Source organism: Eubalaena glacialis, chromosome 17 (assembly GCF_028564815.1).
Source record: "Eubalaena glacialis isolate mEubGla1 chromosome 17, mEubGla1.1.hap2.+ XY, whole genome shotgun sequence".
In the NCBI taxonomy this organism is placed as follows: domain Eukaryota; kingdom Metazoa; phylum Chordata; class Mammalia; order Artiodactyla; family Balaenidae; genus Eubalaena; species Eubalaena glacialis.
The window spans coordinates 43,291,823-43,313,246 of record NC_083732.1 but is presented as its reverse complement, the minus strand read 5'-3'; the positions used below and the strand labels follow the sequence as shown (position 1 = coordinate 43,313,246).

General features: G+C 35.2%; 1 protein-coding gene across 2 annotated transcripts in view; it reads right to left on the bottom strand.

The window, feature by feature from the left end:
* LRRC69 (leucine rich repeat containing 69) overlaps positions 1-21,424 on the bottom strand; it is a 98,186-nt gene that overhangs the window by 50,689 nt on the left and 26,073 nt on the right. Inside the window, exon 5 of one of the 2 annotated variants that reach the window (XM_061172104.1) lies at positions 20,326-20,397. The exons of the other annotated variant lie outside the window; for it this stretch is intronic. Within the exon in view, the coding sequence (XP_061028087.1) occupies positions 20,326-20,397 (72 nt within the window). The remainder of the gene's footprint in view (positions 1-20,325; positions 20,398-21,424) is intronic. 2 annotated transcript variants of the gene reach the window in all.

Genomic DNA, 21,424 nt, shown 5'->3' with positions numbered 1-21,424 from the left:
TGTTAGTTTCTGCTTTAAAACAAAGTGAATCAGTTATACATATGCATACATATATCCCCATATCTCCTCCCTCTTGCCTCTCCCTCCCACCCTCCCTATCCCACCCCTCTAGGTGGTCACAAAGCACCGAGCTGATCTCCCTGTGCTATGTGGCTGCTTCCCACTAGCTATCTATTCTACATTTGGTTGTATATATAAGTCCATGCCACTCTCTCACTTCATCCCAGCTTACCCTTCCCCCTCCCCATGTCCTCAAGCCCATTTTCTATGTCTGTGTCTTTATTCCTGTCCTGCCTCTAGGTTCTTAGGGATACCTTCTCAGTCAGGACTTGAGTTTTTATTCTTGTTTTTGTTTGTCTTTTAATATATTCTCAATTATCTTCCAAGAACTTTAGATGGTTTATTATATAGAGAAGACCTATACATTAATGCCAATAAAATTAGAGTTCAAAAATATAGGAAAAGATGATTCTAAAACTGTAATCTCTAAATTTTTTTCTGAACTTCTTGGCATCCAAGGCAAAAAGATTATTAAAGGGTTTCTATAATTTTTATTATCTTTTAAAATTAAAAAGGAAATAGAACTTTAATAGAAATGTAATGTAGCTATTAAACAGAGATCTACCTTAAGTAAGTCTGGAAGATAGGAACACAGAGTCCTCTGGAGGATATATGGAGCAGGAAAGCAGTATCTGACCAAACAAATAAAGTGGAAGTTGAAGGAGGTAGGGACAAAATGCAGATAAGTGTTCTCACACCAAACAGAAGATTCTTGAGACCTTCTCAATGCTTGTGACTTATGGGCATTAGAAGAAGAGTAGGAAAATCAAACAATGGCTAAGATCATGCCATTCAGTCACTTATTCATTCAACAAATATATATTACATGCTTACTATTTGCCAAGCACTATTCTAGGCAATAAAGATATAACAATGAATAAACAGACAAGTGTCCTGTTCTCATGGGAACTACATTCCATTGGGAATAAAAGAATGGAGCATGAAGACAAACAATAAACATGTAAACAAATAAATAAACATATTTATAACAATAGTAAGTGCCATAAAGAAAATTTTTAAACTGTTTTAACAGAATGATGAGATAGATGGCTACTTTGTTGGGTGGTCAGGGAAGATTTTTCTGAAGAGTTAATATTTGACCTGAGACCTGTTATGATACAAAAGAGCCAGCAATAGGAAAACAGAGAGAAGATTATTATTCCTCAGAGAGGCAGGAGAGAAGGAGATGATAATGCCACTTAATTAGAGAACCAGACCTAGTACCTATGCATCACCAAGAGAATGGTTTGAGCCAGAGTAAGAGTGTTTTGCTACTTAAAATTTTGATACCTGTAGGAGAGTCCTAGAAATGAGCAGAGGTGAGTGCTCATTAAAGAAAAGGAAATGTATAGGTTATTGAGGAAGGTAAGTAAGTTTTTCAGAATGAAGTTACTCAAGTTTTCTCAGTATCTTAATGAAATCTATCAAAAATGCCCAATTCCAGTAACAGAAAACAAGGTAACTCAGACAAAACCTCCCATTACATTTTACATAAGTAAAAATATATTAAAAATCTTCTTAAGGGCATCAAAGAGCTAATAAGACCATCAGGAATAACCAAGACAAGATCTAGGAGCTGACAGATATCTAGAGAAATGAGTCCTACATTTAAAACCACTTTACCACACTGAGACCAGAAAGGGATTTTCACATAAGAATAAGAGTAAATCAGAAATTATCCAACCCCCCACAGATAGAAGCCCAGCTTTGAATTATGTAGGTGACTCTTAAGCATTGAAACTAAACTAAAGTAGTACCAAATTATTAACGTCTCCATCTTACTAAAGAGGTATCATATTGCTTCCGCATGGCAAAAGCAAATGAAAACTTCTCTAGGAAGTTACATCATCTGAGGTCTCAAGTTATTTTCAAAAATAATTTTTCAAATACAACGTCCAGGACGCAATCAAATCTAAACAATCATATGAGAAATATGGCGCACTGTGTTGTAACTGTCTCTCTGGAGAACTCTGATACAGATAAATGAAACTTCACAAATAACAGAGAACAGAAATCAACCCAAAAGTACTCTCTGATATTGGATCTATCAGACTCAGACATTAAAACAACTACACTTAACATGTTCCAGGAAATAAAAGCCAGGCTTAACAATTTCAGTAGATAACTGAAAAATATAAAAAGTAACATAGTAGGGACTTCCCTGGTGGTCCAGTGGTAAAGAATCTGCCTTACAATGCAGGGGATGCAGGTTCAATCCCTAGTCGGGGAACTAAGATCTCACATACCGCAGGACAACTAAGTTCATGTGCCACAGCTACTGAGCTCACATGTCTCAACTAGAGAGCCTGTATGCCACAAACTACAGAGCCCACACACTCTGGAACCCGCACATCACAACTGGAGAGAGAAAACCCGCACGCCACAACTAGAGGGAAGCTCACACGCCACAACGAAAGATCTCGCATGCCTCAACAAAGATCCCACATGCTGCAACTAAGACCCGATGCAGCCAAAAATAAATTAAATAAATAAATCTTTAAAAAAAAAGTAACATAGTAGATTTGAAAAAGAACCAACCAGAAATTGTAACACTGAATAAAACTGAAATCAATAAAATTTAAATAGCACATTAGACACAGGTGAAGAGTAAATTATTAAACTGTGAAATATATCAGGAGGAGCTATCTAGAATGAAGCACAGAGAGACAAAATGATCAAAAACAGAGAAGGGAAAGATAAGACAAAAAAAGATAAAGTGAGAAGTAATAACATATAGGGAATTAGAATTACCAAAGAAGGAGAGAGGAAGGCAGAGCAATACTGGAAAAGACAATGACTAAGACTTTTTCAAAAATAATGAAATACATCAATCTACATATTTAAGAAATCAAATAAATTCCAGGCAGGATAAATAAAATGAAATTTACACCTACACACATCATAATTGAAATGCAGAATATAAAGATAATGAGAAAAATTGTAAAGCTGCCAGGAAAAGAAAAACAGATTAAGGAGAAGCAACAGTAGTGTTTGTAGCAGACCTATCAACATCAAAGATGGAAGCTAGAAGATAGTGAAATGAAATTTTGGAAGTAGTGAAATATAATACTGTCAATTCAGAATTGTATACCATGTAAGAATTATTCTTCAAGAATAGGCTAAAATAAAAATAGTTTAACTCAAACCAAAACTGGAATAATAAACCATCAGTAGACTCATTCTAAAGGAAAGGCTAAAAAATGTAATTTGAGCTGAAGGTAAATATAGGATCCCTAAAGAAAGATTGGAGATACAGAAAAAAATGAATAACAACAAAAATGTTAAACCTGCAGATAAATCTAACTGAATATTATTTGTGTAAAATAATAACAAAATCTTTGAAAATACAAAAAGAATTATAACACCAAATATCAAAGAATGAAGGTGAGTAAATAGATTAAAACTGTCATAAAGTTCTTGCATTGTCTAAAATGGAGAGTATAAGTACCAATTAATAATTAACTTTCATAAAGCAAGTAAGATTTTTTTAAGCTTTTAAGGTAGTCAATTAAAAAAATAAGTTGCACAAAATTCCCTTAGACAGATTTTAAAATGGATTTGTAAAAATATCCAATCATTTCAAAAGGAAAGAAGAAAAGTTAGAAAAAGGAATACAGAACAAGTGGAACAAATTAAATATATATAGGAATAAATTGATTTAGTCCCAAATAAATCAGCAATTACATTAAACTCAGATGAACTAAATGCTGCAATTTAAATACAAATATTATCATGCTGGATTTTGAAAAATGAAGAGTCATATACTATTTATAGGAAATATATCTAAAACCTAAGGAGATAAAAAGGTTGAAGGTAAGGAATTAAAATAGATGTATCCTGCAAATATGAATCAAAATAGAGCTGATATAGCTAAATTAATATAAGAAAACTAAACTTTAAAGCAAAAAGCATTAGCCATATTCAGAATATATGGGCATGGGGCCAAGACATCAAAATTTTAATAAGCACCACTGCTGATTCTTATGCACTCTAAAATCTATTTGATAATGATATATTTTATAAGAATTATAGCCTGGAAAACCATAGAGAAATAAATAGTAAATCCCTAAAACCAGGGTTTCATAGAGCTTACATTTACATTGTTGATGGGGGTATGGGGGGGGTCAATAGAAAGGACTCATCATCTAAATGAAAACCAATGCCTAAATAGGCTTCATAAGAGCTGCATTACTTGATTTCAATCAAAGGCTTTCTTTACAATTTTTCTCATTTTTTATTAGGTTTACTCCTTGAAAAATACTGGCCCTCATTTTGAAATCATTTAAACTCCACTTTTATCACAAAGCATAAAAGATAGCAGCTCTGACTCTCTTTATGAGCAAATAACCCTAACCTCCCTTTCTCCCAACAAGTGAAGTGGGTGTATCTTAAATTTTGGAATCCCCATTTTGAAGATAAGCAGCGTCACTTTTATCTCTTGAATCATTTTCTTTATATACTTGACTAGAAGAAAAAAATTTCCAAGAATAACTAAATGATAGCTAAACACTGTTCATCAACCACCATAAATGTGGAATAGGGTCCTTTGAAGCACTTACAGGCATTCAGGACCAGCCTGTCTTTAATTCCATAGCACATATAGAAGTTGAAAGGCAGAACCCAGATTATTTAATTTAGCTAAACAGGGAAAAACATTTATACCCCCTAACTTAGATTTTTTTTAAGCCCTCAATTTTTGAATCAGAGTTTTAACAAAACCCTCATGGCATCCAGGGTAATATTTTATGGATTTTCTCTATGTTTTTCATTTCAAAACGTCTATCTCATGAAATTTTAAAATTAGAATGGCAAAAGAAGCAATCACATATAATCCAACACCCTTCTCCTTGCCCACCGCCCCCCCCCCCCATATAAGAAAGCAGAAAACATGATCTCATTCTCGTAAATGTAGTGACAGGCAAAACATGTAGTCAAGTTTTGGAACTCACTAATTCTATATTAGCTAAGCTTACATCACTTACATAAAACGATAGAGCCCACAAGGGGTTTTCATTAGTCAAGCATTGACTTGTGTCCCATTTTTTAAAGGTAATTGAATGTTGTTTTAAATGTGTATCTCTTAATAAATTGAGTCACTGAGGCAGCACTGACAAAGAAAAATATACTATTTTCAAATTAAAGTCAAATTTTAGAGAGGATATAATAAGCTTCAAGGATAAGGTATAGTTTTCCTTAATATTCAACTGAGACAGAAAATAAACTATAGATATGGAACAAGAAAAAAGTTGATCTCTAATGTTGCTATTCAAAAGAGGCAGAAAAGCAAAGGGGTTGGAGGTAGACAACTGGAATATCTCATGGCTATTTGAGCAGAGTGAATACTTCAAACCAAATCACTAGAATGTGGAGATATTTGGAGATGTTCTTGTCCACAGCTTTATGAATGTTTCCCTGAACATCACTTTTATACCTTTATACTTGCAAAAGAGTTTCAAATGTTTTGATAGAAATTTTGGTACAAGTCAAACATCACAATTTCATGTTCCCAAGTGCCTTTCCCACAACTGTCTTGGGCTTTTGACCACTCAAGGACATTTTTGGTTATAGACATGTTGAAACTGTATATAACAATTCTCAAAGTGTCCAGTCTATTTCACAAAAATATTTATCTTAGTCCAAAGCTAAATGACCTCCCTGTGTGTATGTGAACATATTTGTGTGTAACTGCTCATACTTGGAAATAATTCTACTGAAGGCAGTTGAGCTCATTTGAAAACGATGAGAATCATACAAAAATAAAATGGCTTTCATCACTTGACTTTGGATTAAGCCCAAAAAGTAAAACAACAAAAGGCATTGGAACATTTGTGAAATATTTAGGCTTTAGAAATTAGACAAATATGAAGCCAAGAGCAACACTAAACCAGGTTCTATATGCTAGGTATCAGGCAAGTGTCTGGAATCAAGGACACAGCAAGATATGCTTTCACTGGCATGGATCAAAATCAATCAGCATTGAATTTAGAGAAATGCAAATCAAAACCACAATGAGGTACGACCTCACACAGGTCAGAATGGCCGTCTTTAAAAAGTCTACAAATAGGGCCTTCCCTGGTGGTGCAGTGGTTAAGAATCCACCTGCCAATGCAGGAGATGCAGGTTCGAGCCCTGGTCAGGGAACTAAGATCCCACATGCCATGGAGCAACTGAGCCCGTGTGCCACGACTACTGAGCCTGAGCTCTAGAGCCTGTGAGCCACAACTACAGAGCCCAAGTGCCACAACTACTGAGGCCTGCGTGCCTAGAGCCCATGCTCCACAACAAGAGAAGCCACCGCAATGAGAAGCCCATGCACCGCAACAAAGAGTAGCCCCCGCTAGCTGCAACTAGAGAAAGCCCGCACACAGCAACGAAGACCCAGTGCAGTCAAAAACAAATAAATAAATTTATATAAAAAAAAAGTCTACAAATAACAAATGCTGGAGAGGGTATGGAGAAAAGGGAACAGTCCTACACTGTTGGTGGGAACACAAGTTGGTACAGCCACTATGGAAAACAGGGGAGGTTCCTCAGAAAAGTAAAAATAGAATTACCATGTGATCCAGCAATCCCACTCCTGGGCATACACCCTGACAAAACTATAATTCAAAAACATGCATGCACCCCTATGTTCATAGCAGCACTATTCATACAATAGCCAAAACATGGAAACAACCTAAATGTCCATAGACAGATGAATGGATAAAGAAGATGTGGTACAAATATACAATGGAATACGACTCAACCATAAAAAAGAATGAAATAATGCCATTTGCAACAACATGGATACAACTAGAGATTATCATACTAAGTGAAGCAAATCAGAAAGAGAAAGACAAATACCATATGATATCACTTATATGTGGAATCTAAAATATGGCACAAATGAACCTATCTACAAAACAGAAACAGACTCACAGACATAAAGAACAGACTTGTGGTTGTCAAGGGGAAAGTGGGTAAGGGAGGGAAGGACTAGGAGTGTGGGATTAGTGGATGTAAACTATTATATATAGGATGGATAAACAACAAAGTCCTACTGTATAGCACAGGGAACTATATTCAATATCCTGTGATAAACCATAACGGAAAAGAATATATAAAAAAAAGAAAGTCTCTATGTGTATAACTGAGTCACTTTGCTATACAGCAGAGGTTGGCACAACTTTGAAAATCAGCTATACTTCAATTAAAAAAATCAATCAGCATTGCTTATGAACAGAGAAACCATTTTATTAATTTATTTATTTTTACTTTTAATTTTTATTTTCATTTTGAAACAACATCAGAATAACACAACATTGCAAAAGAAGTACCAAGAAGTCCCATAAACCATTCACTAAAATTCCACAAATGTCGTTATCTTACATAACACTGTACATGGCCCAAGCCAGGGAATTATCAGATACAATACTATAGGTTGTACTAATACACAGGCCTTATGCAAATTTCACCAATATTCCCACTAATTTCCTTTTCCTAGTCCAAGGTTGAGTCTGGGGATCACACAATGCATGTAGTTGTCATGTCTCCTTAGTCTCTCCAACCTGTGACCATTCCTCAGTCTTCCCTTCTCTTTTATGATCTTCACATAATTGATCACATATGATCTTCAATAATAACTGTCTAATTATTTTTTTAACATCTTTATTGGAGTATAATTGCTTTACAATGGTGTGTTAGCTTCTGCTTCATAACAAAGTGAATCAGCTGTACATATACATATAGCCCCATATCTCCTCCTTCTTGCATCTCCCCCAACCCTCCCTATCCCAACCCTCTAGGTGGTCACAAAGCACCGAGCTGATCTCCCTGTGTTATGTGGCTGCTTCCCACTAGCTATCTATTTTACATTTGGTAGTGTATATATGTCCATGCCACTCTCTCACTTCGTCCCAGCTTACCGTTCCCCCTTCCCATGTTCTCAAGTCCATTCTCTATGTCAGAGAAACCATTTTAAATTAAAAGTATTCAAGGAAGGAAAGGACATAGAGATAAGTAGTAGGTGACAAGTTGTGTAAAGGGTCTAAGAAAAGGAGAATTCAGTTAACAAGGGGTCCTGTTTTCAGAGGGATCTCATTTGACAATCAGAAACCAAGTCAGCCAGGAGGAAGGGGGAAAGGATGAGACAGAAATAAACAGAGAATCAAAGGTTAAGATCCAGGGAAAGAGGGACCTCTTTCAGAGAGATAGTTTATTAGTACTATTTTGTTGATTAACCAAAGTAGGCCAGAAGAATGTAAATTGGTCTGTAGAGGAAAATAACCCCAAATAGTGTGCTGCTAACAGAGACTGCACACCCCCCCCCATACCCTTGCATACAGAACAGTTGTTACCCTTCAAATTGCAAATTAGAACCTTTCAGGTGCTCTCATGGCTTTGAAAGACATCCCTGCATTTGGGATGGATTCAGCAGCAGGTAGCTCAGACCAAACTTTAAAATTAAAAGAAAATAACATTTAATATCTATCATGGGCCAAGCATTAGTAAAGGATTTATATATGTTATCTCATTTAATTTTTTGTTCGTTCTATACTTGCTAAGCACCAACAGTTGTGTCAGATACTTTCCCAGCAATGTTATGATACAAGCGTTTATTAATATCCTCAAGTTACAGAGGGAAAAGGGGGGGGGGGGCAAAGAGTAATTGAGTTATGTGCTCAGGGTCACACAACTGGTAAATTGATAATCTAGGCATATTTAATTTTTGTTTGGGAAGAGTATATTCAAATCTTCTCTTCATTCAAACGATTTGTGCTTCTGGGAAAGTTGCTTACATTTTTTTTTTCTCTCCTGTGTTTCTCATACTGTAAAAGGGAAAGTGCTCACACTATTCTCAAATTTGATTTATGATAACTCTGGTGTTTCTTGAAGGAAAAAAGGGGGCACTGATGAAATGGACTAGGTGCTATAACCATTATCCCCCTTAAATAGTCCAAACACAATTTTCCTCATAAAAACACTATGTGCCCACAAAATTTTAGGATATACAAATACTTAAGATTCTTAACTCTGACACAGAATCTGTTTATGGAGAGCACAGATTCAAATGAATATTGTTAATATGAATTTGAAACTGAAAGAGCAGCAACTTTGGAAAATGTAGCATTGGCTGTGATTTATATCTTTTAAGCACATTTCTTCAATGTCTATTCACCACAAAGTGCTTTCTCACAAGTTGTCATATTTATACGTGTCCTTGTAAATGTTTTAGCTAAACCTGAGTTTCACTGCTAGATCCCATGTAAATAGGAAAATTTATGAAGACAAAACTCAGAAACAACTAAAAGTTACATGGTAAAGATTTGGCCTTGCTAAACTTTCTCCAAAATAAAACTTAGTGTTTAAAGTGCTTAAAGTTTAAAGTGCTAAAAACCTCTCCAATTTTTAGATTGACTGATGAATATGTGTTTAAGAGGTTATGTAATGGCATATATGCACCAAGTACATCCAGAGTGGCTGAAGAGGATTCAGCTTCCAACTTTATAGGCATTCCTTGTGCTCACATACCAAAATCTTAGTTTCTATGTAAAGTACTTTCCAGAGTACACAAGAATTCTATAGTTCCTTGAGTATCATTTTAGTCAAGGACACAGGGAAATCCTCAGAACCCAAATTCTCACTGAGATGAAAGAAATGTCTTATTTATTTGTGTAACATAACAGGGATTGCCCCTGCCTGTCACTCCTGAGGCAAAGAATAGATTCCTCAGCATTTATTTTCTCTCAGAGGCAGGGTTCTAATATGGGCTTGCAGCAAAAATCTTGAGTGCAAGTCCAAGCTCTACCACAGCTATATACATCAGACCAGTGGTTCACCAAGTGTGGTCCACAGACTTAAAGCAATAGGATCACCTAAGAAATTAATGGAAATAAAAATTCCTGGACTCTCCAAACTACTGAATCAGAAACTCTAGGGGTAGGGCCCAGATATCTGGGTTTTAACAGCACTCCAGAGATTCTTTTTTTTTTATTGGGGTATAGTTGTTTTACAATGTTGTGTTAGTTCCTACTGCACAGCGAAGTGAAGTAGAGTTCCCTGTGCTATAGAGCAGGTTTTCATTAGCTATCTATTTTATACATATTAGTGTACATATGTTAGTCCCAATCTCCCAATTCATCCCACCCTCCCCTTTCCCCCCTTGGTGTCCATACATTTGTTCTCTACATCTGTGTCTCTATTTCTGCTTGCAAACCAGTTCATCTGTACCATTTTTCTAGATTCCACATATATGCGTTAAGATACGATATTTGTTTTTCTCTTTCTGACTTACTTCACTCTGTATGACAGACTCTAGGTCCATCCACCTCACTACACATAACTCAATTTCATTTCTTTTCATGGCTGAGTAATATTCCATTGTATATATGTGCCACATCTTCTTTATCCATTCATCTGTCAATGGACACGAAGGTTGCTTCCATGTCCTGGCTATTGTAAATAGTGCTGCAATGAACACTGTGGTACATAACTCTTTTTGAATTATGGTTTTCTCAGGGTATATGCCCAGTAGTAGGATTGCTGGGTCATATGGTAGTTCTATTTTTAGTTTTTTAAGGAACCTCCGTACTGTTCTCCATAGTGGCTGTATCAATTTACATTCCCACCAAAAGTACAAGAGGGTTCCCTTTTCTCCACACCCTCTACAGCATTTATTGTTTGTAGATTATTTTCATAATGGCCATTCGGACCAGTGTGAGGTGATACCTACAACTTGTAGTGTTGATTTGCATTTCTCTAATGATTAGTGACGTTGAGCATCCTTTCATGTGTTTAATGGCAATCTGTATATCTTCTTTGGAGAAATGTCTATTTAGGTCTTCTGCCCATTTTTGGACTGGGTTGTTTGTATTTTTGATATTGAGCTGCATGTGCTGCTTGTATATTTTGGAGATTAATCCTTTGTCAGGTGCTTCATTTGCAAATATTTTCTCCCATTCTGAGGGTTGCCTTTTTGTCTTCTCTATGGCTTCCTTTACTGTGCAAAAGCTTTGACGTTTCATTAAGTCTCATTTGTTTATTTTTGTTTTTATTTCCATTTCTCTAGGAGGTGGGTCAAAAAGGATCTTGTGATTTATGTTATACAGTGTTCTGCCTATGTTTTCCTCTATGAGTTTTATGGTGTCTGGCCTTACATTTAGGTCTTTAACCCATTTTGAGTTTATTTTTGTGTATGGTGTCAGGGAGTGTTCTAATTTCATTCTTTTACGTGTAGCTGTCCAGTTTTCCCAGCACCACTTATTGAAGAGGCTATCTTTTCTCCATTGTATATTCTTGTCTCCTTTATCAAAGATAAGGTGACCATATGTGTGTGGGTTCATCTCTGGGCTTTCTATCCTGTTCCATTGATCTATATTTCTGTTTCTGTGCCAGTACCATACTGTCTTGATTACTGTAGCTTTGTAGTATAGTCTGAAGTCAGGGAGCCTGATTCCTCCAGCTCTGTTTTTCTTTCTCAAGATTGCTTTGGCTATTCGGGGTCTTTTGTGTTTCCATACAAATTGTGAAATTTTTTGTTCTAGTTCTATGAAAAATGTCATTGGTAGTTTGATAGGGATTGCATTGAATCTGTAGATTGCTTTGGGTAGTATAGTCATTTTCACAATGTTGATTCTTCCAATCCAAGAACATGGTATAGCTCTCCATCTGTTTGTATCGCCTTTGATTTCTTTCATCAGTGTCTTATAGTTTTCTGCCTACAGGTCTTTTTTCTCCTTAGGTCAGTTTATTCCTCGGTATTTTATTCTTTTTGTTGCAATGGTACAAGGGAGTGCTTCCTTAATTTCTCTTTCAGATTTTTCATCATTAGTGTATAGAAATGCAAGAGATTTCTTTGCATTAGTTTTGTATCCTGCTACTTTACCAAATTCATTGATTACCTTTAGTAGTTTTTTGCTAGCATCTTTAGGATTCTCTATATATAGTATCATGTCATCTGCAAACAGTGACTGTTTTACTTCTCTTTTCTGATTTAGATTATTTTAATTTCTTTTTCATCTCTGATTGCTGTGGCTAAAACTTCCAAAACTATGTTGAATAATAGCGGTGAGAGTGGGCAACCTTATCTTGTTCCTGAACTTAGTGGAAATGGTTTCAGTTTTTCACCACTGAGAATGATGTTGGCTGTGGGTTTGTCATATATGGCCTTTATAATGTTGAAGTAAGTTCCCTCCATGCCTACTTTCTGGAGATTTTTTTATCATAAATTGGTGTTGAATTTTGTCAAAAGCTTTTTCTGCATCTACTGAGATGATCATATGGTTTTTATCCTTCAATTTTTTAATATAGTTTATCATACTGATTGATTTGCACATATTGAAGAATCCTTGCATTCCTGGGATAAACCCCACTTGATCATGGTGTATGATCCTTTTAATGTGCTGCTGGATTCTGTTTGCTAGTATTTTGTTGAGGATTTTTGCATCTATGTTCATCAGTGATGTTGGCCTTTTTTTGTGACATCTTTGTCTGGTTTTGGTATCAGGGTGATGGTGGCCTTGTAGAATGAGTTTGGGAGTGTTCCTCCCTCTGCTATATTTTGGAAGAGTTTGAGAAGGATAGGTGTTAACTGTTCTCTAAATGTTTGATAGAATTCACCTGTGAAGCCATCTGGTCCTGGGCTTTTGTTTGCTGGAAGATTTCTAATCACAGTTTCAATATCAGTGCTTGTGATTGGTCTGTTTATATTTTCTATTTCTTCCTGATTCAGTCTTGGAAGGTTGTGCTTTTCTAAGAATTTGTCCATTTCTTCCAGGTTTTCCATTTTATTCGCATAGATTTGCTTGCAGTAATCTCTCGTGATCCTTTGTGTTTCTGCCATGTCAATTTTTTTTTTTTTTTTTTTTTTTTTTTTATTTATGGCTGTGTTGGGGCTTCGCTTCTGTGCGAGGGCTTTCTCTAGTTGTGGCAAGCGGGGGCCACGCTTCATCGCGGTGCGCGGGCCTCTCACTGTCGTGGCCTCTCTTGTTGTGGAGCACAGGCTCCAGACGCGCAGGCTCAGTAGTTGTGGCTCACGGGCCCAGTTGCTCTGTGGCATGTGGGATCTTCCCAGACCAGGGCTCGAACCCGTGTCCCCTGCATTGGCAGGCAGATTCTCAACCACTGCGCCACCAGGGAAGCCCCCGTGTCAATTTTTACTTCTCCTTTTTCGTTTCTAATCCTATTGATTTTAGTCTTCTCCCTTTTTTTCTTGATGAGGCTGGATAATGGTTATCAATTTTCTTTGTCTTCTCAAAGAACCAGTTTTTAGTTTTATTGATCTTTGCTATCACCTCCTTCATTTCTTTTTCATTTATTTCTGATCTGATCATAATGATTTATTTCCTTCTGCTAACTTTGGGGGTTTTTTTGTTCATCTTTCTCTAATTGCTATAGGTGTGAGGTTAGGTTGTTTATTTCAGATGTTTCTTGTTTCTTGAAATAGGATTGTATTGCTATAAACTTCCCTCTTAGAACTGCTTTTGCTCCATCCCATAGGTTTTGGGTCATCGTGTTTTCATTGTCATTTGTTTCTAGGTATTTTTTGATTTCCTCTTTGATTTCTTCAGTGAGCTCTTGGTTATTTAGTAGTGTATTGTTTAGACTACATGTGTTTGTATTTTTTACAGTTTTTTTCCTGTAATTGATATCTAGTCTCAGAGCATTGTGATCAGAAAAGATAGTTGATAACGATTTCAATTTTCTTAAATTTACCAATGCTTGATTTGTGACCCAAGATATGATCTATCCTGGAGAATGTTCCACGAGCACTTGAGAAGAAAGCGTATTCTGTTGTTTTTGGATGGAATGTCGTATAAATATCAATTAAGTGCATCTTGTTTAATGTGTCATTTAAAGCTTGTGTTTTCTTATTTATTTTCATTTTGGATGATCCGTCCATTTGTGAAAGTGGGGTGTTAAAGTCCCCTACTGTGATTGTGTTACTGTTGATTTCCCATTTTATGGCTGTTAGCATTTGCCTTATGTATTGAGATGCTCCTATATTGGGTGCATAAATATTTACAGTTGTTATATCTTCGTCTTGGATTGATCCCTTGATCATTATGTAGTGTCCTTCTTTGTCTCTTGTAATAGTCTTTATTTTAAAGTCTATTTTGTCTGTTATAATATTTTGTTTTAAACCTCACATCAAAAATAAACATCATTATACCACCTGATGATGACCATTAAAACTTTTTCTCACTTTTGTCCGGTCAACTTTTTTCTCAAATGACTGCAGTTTGAAAAATAACCAGTCTCCTGAGGGAAAGAGGAGCCAGAGAAAAATCTTTCTTAAAGATAAATATATATATATATATATATATATAATTGCTTCAAGGTAACTAAAAACTCAGTGACTTACTTTTCTCCCTGTTGAAACAGCTGAATCATAACTACTTCAGACTGAGCTTTCTATTCTTTCTTTTAGAATCTAGAGAGAGGTTGGTAACCCTTTCCTCCTAGAAATCCCTCTATGATATCTTAATCCAAAGTCCTTCTGCAGTAAATGACAGTGTGGGTTTTTTTTCTCCATCATTAAAAGTTATTTAAAAAAAAAAGTTATTAAGGCAGCTGATTACTGTCTCCCTTCATATAATGAACTCAACAATGAAATTACCACCTACCTACCTCCTTTCTCTTTCCAAGCTAATTAATGTCACTTTCTTTAATTTTTCTAGTTTTAAATTTCTGTCTTTATATTTTTCTTATGATCTCTCTAAGGCCCACTTCAAACATGAAATCCAAAGTTCTTACAGGACAACATTCATATTTGTTTACTTGTCTCCCCAGAATTTCCTGAGGATAGAAATTCTTCAAATCTTCATGACCAAAACACAGAAGAGAGTTTAACTTGGTTGAAATGAATTGTCATATAAGCCTCACTTAGGAGAGTTATATCTATCACACATACAGGTGCTAGATAGAGTACTAAAACTCATTGTTCTACCCAGATATAATGAGTTGTTCTACCCAAATATAATGAGACATACCCCCAAAATGTATGTCCACCTAGAACTTCAGAATGTGACCTTATTTAGAAAGAGGTTTTACAGATGTAATTTGTTAAAATGAGAGTATACTAGATTAGTGTGGGCCCTAATCCTAGGGCTGGTGTCCTTACAAGAAAACAGAGACATGTTATTTTAATGCCCAGTTTGTGGTACTTCATTACAGCAGAACTAGGAAACTCGTAAACCAAGCATCACTGTTTCCCCCACTATCTGAGCAACTGGCAATGTTTCCTTATGGTTCACTGTCCATCACAGGCAATGTCTCAAAATTGTTACTCCCCCAAAAAGAGATACAAATAAAAGACATCTTGTTTCAGATCATCCTTTTCCTCAAAGGCTTGTTCATTCAAAATCCACATCCAATTCCATCAATATAATAAAAAATGTAAGAAAAAGTGAACATATGATAAGAAAAGGTAAAAGGACACCCAGTCATTAAAAATCACATATTTGAAGAACTTTCATTTAAGGAAAGTGCTCAATATATAATGTTAAAAGAAAAAACAAGATACATATTTCATATGAAATATGCTTTCAATTTTTTAAGTGCACATATAAAAATAAGATACTTGAAGAAAAAAAAACCAACAAATACTCTTTGGGAGGCAAACCTAAAGATACCTTATATTTGGCTCTTTCTATCCTTATTTATTTTCTGGATTTTCTACAATGAATTAATTACTTCTATAATCAAAAAAATGCTATTTACACAAGGTTATTTGAAGACAAGAGAACTAAATGGGAGAAAAAAAAACAGTTATCTTTAAAAAAATCTTAACAATCCCTATTCATCCAAGAAGCACAGGACTATTGCAAACTATTAAAATGAATAAGTTTGACATGTCTTAGATAGGAATTGGATATCAAATAATTTTATCTGAGGCACTGAAAATTTCCTCAAATTGTGCAATGGTATATCAAATCAAGAAATCAGCCCCAGAGTTTTGCTTTCTCGCTACTGATCTTTCTACTACCAATGACACCTTTTACATACTTAGATGGTACTTCTTTAAAAAGAAAATTCAGGGACTTCCCTGGTGGTCCAGTCGTTCAGAATCTGCCATCAAATACAGGGGACACGGGTTCAGTCCCTGGTCGGGGAACTAAGACTGAGTGCCGCAACTACTGAGTCTGCATGCCACAACTAGAGAGCCCACGTGCTGCTACTACAGGGCCCATGTGCTCTGATGCCTGCACACTACAACTAGAGAGCCTGCACACCATAACTAGAGAGAAGCCCACATTCCACAACTGGAGAGAAACCCACGCACCACAACTAGAGAGGAGCCCGTGTGCTGCAATGAAAGATCCCATGTGCTACAACTAAGAGCCAACGCAGCCATAAATAAATAAATAAATAAATAAATAAATAAATAAATAAATAAATAAATAAATAAATAAGAAAATTTATACTGGGAAATTAAGTATCATGAAACCAATCCAGACATAGTATAACATGAAAAACGTACTATTCATTATTAACCACCTTCTTCAGTGCCCACATCCACACACTTTCTTTTTTCCATATATCTAATTCCAAAAAAGGCACATCTAATCTCGTTCAGATACCTATGCCCATCTGAAAATGCATCATCCTCTTCTCAAAGAAAGACACCAAAATCATGTCCAGTTTCTGAATTGTGCTCTGAGTTTAAGATCTCTGTGGGCTGTGAATTCCTCTTGGTGGGTTTCAAATGTGGCTCCTCATGGTCCAGCAAATGATAAATGGTCCAGCGAAATGATGAATGTGATCATCCCAACAAGCTCACAATACACAGGAAAGGATAAACAATATCATTATATCACCAAAAGACCTTCCATTTGAAAGATAGAGAAGGAGAAGGGCCATGGAGAGGTGAAATGACTTCCTGTTCTGTATTAGAATGAAGTCCTCAGGGGACAGCCTGATTTTGAGGACCTTCCTGCCACACCTCAAGGAAGCAGGAGGAAGACTCACTTTCTGGAACTACATTGCTTTGGCACCTCTCTTCCTGTTGGCATATTTTGAAAGGATGGTGATTACTTTTGCTTAGGAGCATTTATGGTTCTCTTTTCAGACGCTGGCACTTTCTGGCAATAAACTCCCTTAAAATTCTTAAAAAAATATATATGCTTTAACAGACTTTTCTAAAGAACACACATGTAGAGGTCCTGGAATGGATACTCTTATTATTATTCTGTATTTCTTTGTTGTTTGAAACTTTAAGAAGAATGTATAATTTGTACAACTTTCAAAAAATGTTTTAAGTTTAAATCAAGAAGAGAAAAAAAGAGATAAGGAAAGAAATTAAAGTCTTAATGTACTAGATCTGACTACATGGTAATAAAAGAACCAATGCATTTCTAATACAGCTAACTCACTATCTGATCATGACGGCATTTTTCTTAATAATCTAGAAATTCTTTTGATTCAACACATATGAACAAATAATTATAACAGTCCCATTGTCTTACTGCAGATCTCCATTTAATGTACACTCTTATACAAAACTCCTGGTGAAAATTCAGTTTCAAATATTTAAAAGCCATGTGAATAAAAACTAAACTTCTGTGAAACAACTGCATTTTCCAAATAGCACACCAAGTTTCAGGTCATAAAATAGCAACAGTCTTAAATAAAGCCCTATTTAAAAAAAAAAAAAAAAAAGCAATAGCTGTGAGGCAGTAAAATAAGCCACTTAAAGACACTTCTACAGAGCACATTTTCAAATCTTTGGGTTAATACTACACTTCAGGGCAATAGGTATATGGAATTTCCTTTTGCTTTTCTCTCTGTTTTTATGTATGTTTGAAAATTTTTATAATAAAAATAAGTTTTTAGAACATGTATCTCACAAGGTTAATTCTTCCTATTAATGCTAGTAGACAGTGGATGATCACTATAATTATACATATTACTAGTATTTCACTATTGGTATATATTGTACATACAACATATAATCATAAGAGCTTCCATTCCTTGAATGCCAACTGTGAACAAAATGCTTTAAATCATTATGTAACTTAAAAACCTTCCTAAAGTTAATGCTATTAATATACCCATTTGACAAATAAAACAGCAACTCAGAGAAGTTAAGCCACTTGTTAGAGATTTCAAAGTTAGTAAATAGAAAGTTAGAACTTTAAACTCATGTGTATATGACCCCAAAGTCCATGTTCTTCATTTCTATACTATATTGCTTCCTAAAAAGGATGGTCTAATTGTTTTTAAAGTTCACTACCATTATTTTGAAACTTACTCTCTTTCACTGATAATCATGGCATAACCTAGAGTCAGTCATTTATCCTCTATGTTCATCATTTCCTCATTAGTTGCCCCATCTAATAAAATGTGGAAATTTTATTAACTTGAACCAGTTGGACCAAAGCTCAGATGAATTCACAGAATATCTTACTTCAGAGTTTTCAGAAAATTCTGAAATAGATGTTACAAAGGTGATACTAACTCAGATTCTGCCAAAATTACTCTAAATTAATGGAATCTAAGTAATGGTGTTTTATCAAAATTGTAAGTACAGAATCACTGTAGAAGAAACTGTGAATTCACGATACTACTAAGGCAAATACTGAATGTAGTTTAAGAACATTATTTTTATTTATTTGTTTAACATTTATTCAATTGGAATTTAAGACACTGCAGGTATAAAGGTTAAAAAGAGTACTCCTTTCCTCTGTAAGATTACAGTCTAATGGGAAGACAGACTTGAAAAGAATTACTCTACTTTGTGGTATGTACAAACTATAACGGTACCAGAGAAGAAGTAGCATCAGAAGTCTGCTTTGGCAATCAGAGAAGGCATCATAGGGCAGAAAAAGAGGTAAACTAAGACATGAATAATATGTTGTAGCAGGATGAATAAAATCTTGCAGCATTTATCAGGTCAGCATTAACAACATCCAGTGCTTATTAAACATTCAAAACTGTATTTTTGGAAAACAGTTTGGCAATTCCTTAAAAAAATTAAAACATGGAATTACCATATGACTCAGCAATTCCACTGCTGGGTATATACCCAAAAGAAGTGAAAGCAGGGACTTGAACAGATATTTGTACCCCCATGTTCGCAGCAGCATTATTCTCAATAGCCAAAAGGAGGAAGCAACCCAATTGTCCATGGGCAGATGAATGAATATACAAAATGTGGCATATACATACAATGGAATATTTTTCAGCCATAAAAAAGAGGGAAATCTGACACAGGCTATAACATAGACAGACTTTGAAGGCATTATACTAAGTGAAATACGCCAGTCACAAAAGGACAAATATTGTACGATCCTATTCATATGAGATTCCTAGAGTGCTCAAATTCTTAGAGACAAGAAGTAGAATGGTGGTTGCCAGGTGTTAGAGGGAGGGAGGAATGGGAAGTTATAGTGTTTAATGGGTGCAGTTTCAGTTGAAAAGATAGAAAACTTCTGGAGATAGGTGGTGATGATGGTTGTGCAACAACATGAATATACATAATGCCACAGATCTGTACACTTAAAAATGGTTAAAATGGTAAACTTTATGTTATGCATAATTTACCACAAAAAAACTCTACATTTTTTCTAAAACACAGAAATTACACTCATTTTTCCTATTTGAGTCATCTTCAGTGTAAAATATTGCTCAGTGGGTAAAAAGGACTGAAATCTCAATTTTGTGTTGATCAATCAGAAAAAGTAATTAATGGATCGACAACTATTTATTGAATACCTTGTGGATTGATGAGCTTCTAATTATTACCTTGCAGTGGAAACATGCTCACCCCAACATGAAAAACTGCCATTTCTTTCCCAGAAGTTAGAAGTTGCTAAGACCAACTGCTTCTCAGTTATTTGAAATAAAGCAAAGTCAAAATTCATCTCCAGATGAAAAAAAGTGCATTTTTCATTGTTTATGGCTTAAAAACAACTAATAGAAGTGTCTCTTTTGGATTAATTGCAAGGGATAAAAATTTATGCTCTGGAACGTAATAGTTTCAAAAAGTCTGAGGTGACCAAAAACAGTATATGATTAAAAGAAACCACTTAACCATAGCTAATATATTAAAATATTTATGCTAACAATCAGAGTTCACTCAGTTCAAACAAGTTCAGCAGGCACAGAACACAAAGGAAGGAATGGGAAATAACAGGTCTTGAAATTCTAGAACAAAGCAAATCTTTGAGTTATCTGTATAATTCAAGGTTCCAATTACTATGGGTTTTACTGGCTGCCTATTTTTTCTATTCCCAATAGCATAAACAAAATTATTTTTCAATTGTATTTCAAGTTGACTCTACTTACTCCTGGTGGAAACATCTGAATAACATTTCCAGCTATGTCTAGGATTCTTAGGTTGAAAAGATCACAAAGTCCCTGTGTCAGGAAACAAAAGAGGGAGAGAGCTTTTTAAAAGTCTAATATGTAGAATCACAAACATTTCTTGTAAGTTTAAACTTGATGAGGTTGACCACCTTTCCTAATTACCTGGTCAATTCTTCAGTATATCTCCCCAGGGATATCACTATGTCTGGATCACCAGATTCTTTCAATCCTCCATTTCCTCTGACCACTCCAGGGCAACATAACATGGTGACCAAGAACTAGACTATTTGTAGTAAATATCTGTAGGTTCAAATTCACCTCTGACATTTACTATATATCTATAGGCAAATTTCTTAATCTTTGTACTTTAGTTTCTCCATTTGTAACATGGAAATGTTAATGGAACCCACTGTCTTCAATATGGATGCTGAATACATTAAATAAATTACTAATCAAAAGTGCTTACTAAAGGGCTTAATACATAGTGAGCACTTAGTAGACATTTCTATCATTAAAACAGAAAGAACCTTTGGGAGACAGAACACAGACGTAATCTTAGAAAACTATTTCTATCAACAATTCCACTGGCATTTATTTCACATCTACCTTTTGTGTGGCATTGTGCTAACACAACCCTTTCCTTATAAGGGAAATCTGTTAGTCTAGCCACATGCCCAATGTGACTGGATGAGCATATACCTTCATATGCACGTGTGCAGACATACACATAATTTATAATGTACCAGAAAATGATTCATAATATGTTCAGTAACAAAACAAATGAGTATTTTCTGTAATGTCTTATCATTTATAATTCAGACCAAAAAGAACAATGATAGACTGAATCATATTAAATGTACAAGGACATAAATGATTATAGGCATTCTTTACATGATAATTCAGGACAGGACTTACTAGCTAGCATTCAAATTTTTTAAAGTCTAAACGCCTTGGGTTTATAAAATTGTGGTAAGACTATTGATTTGAAATACGGACTTTTAAGTTAGACAGACATGGATCTGAGCTCTTTTCCTGACCTTTGCAAACTATGTTCAAGTCACAAAACCTCTCTGATCTT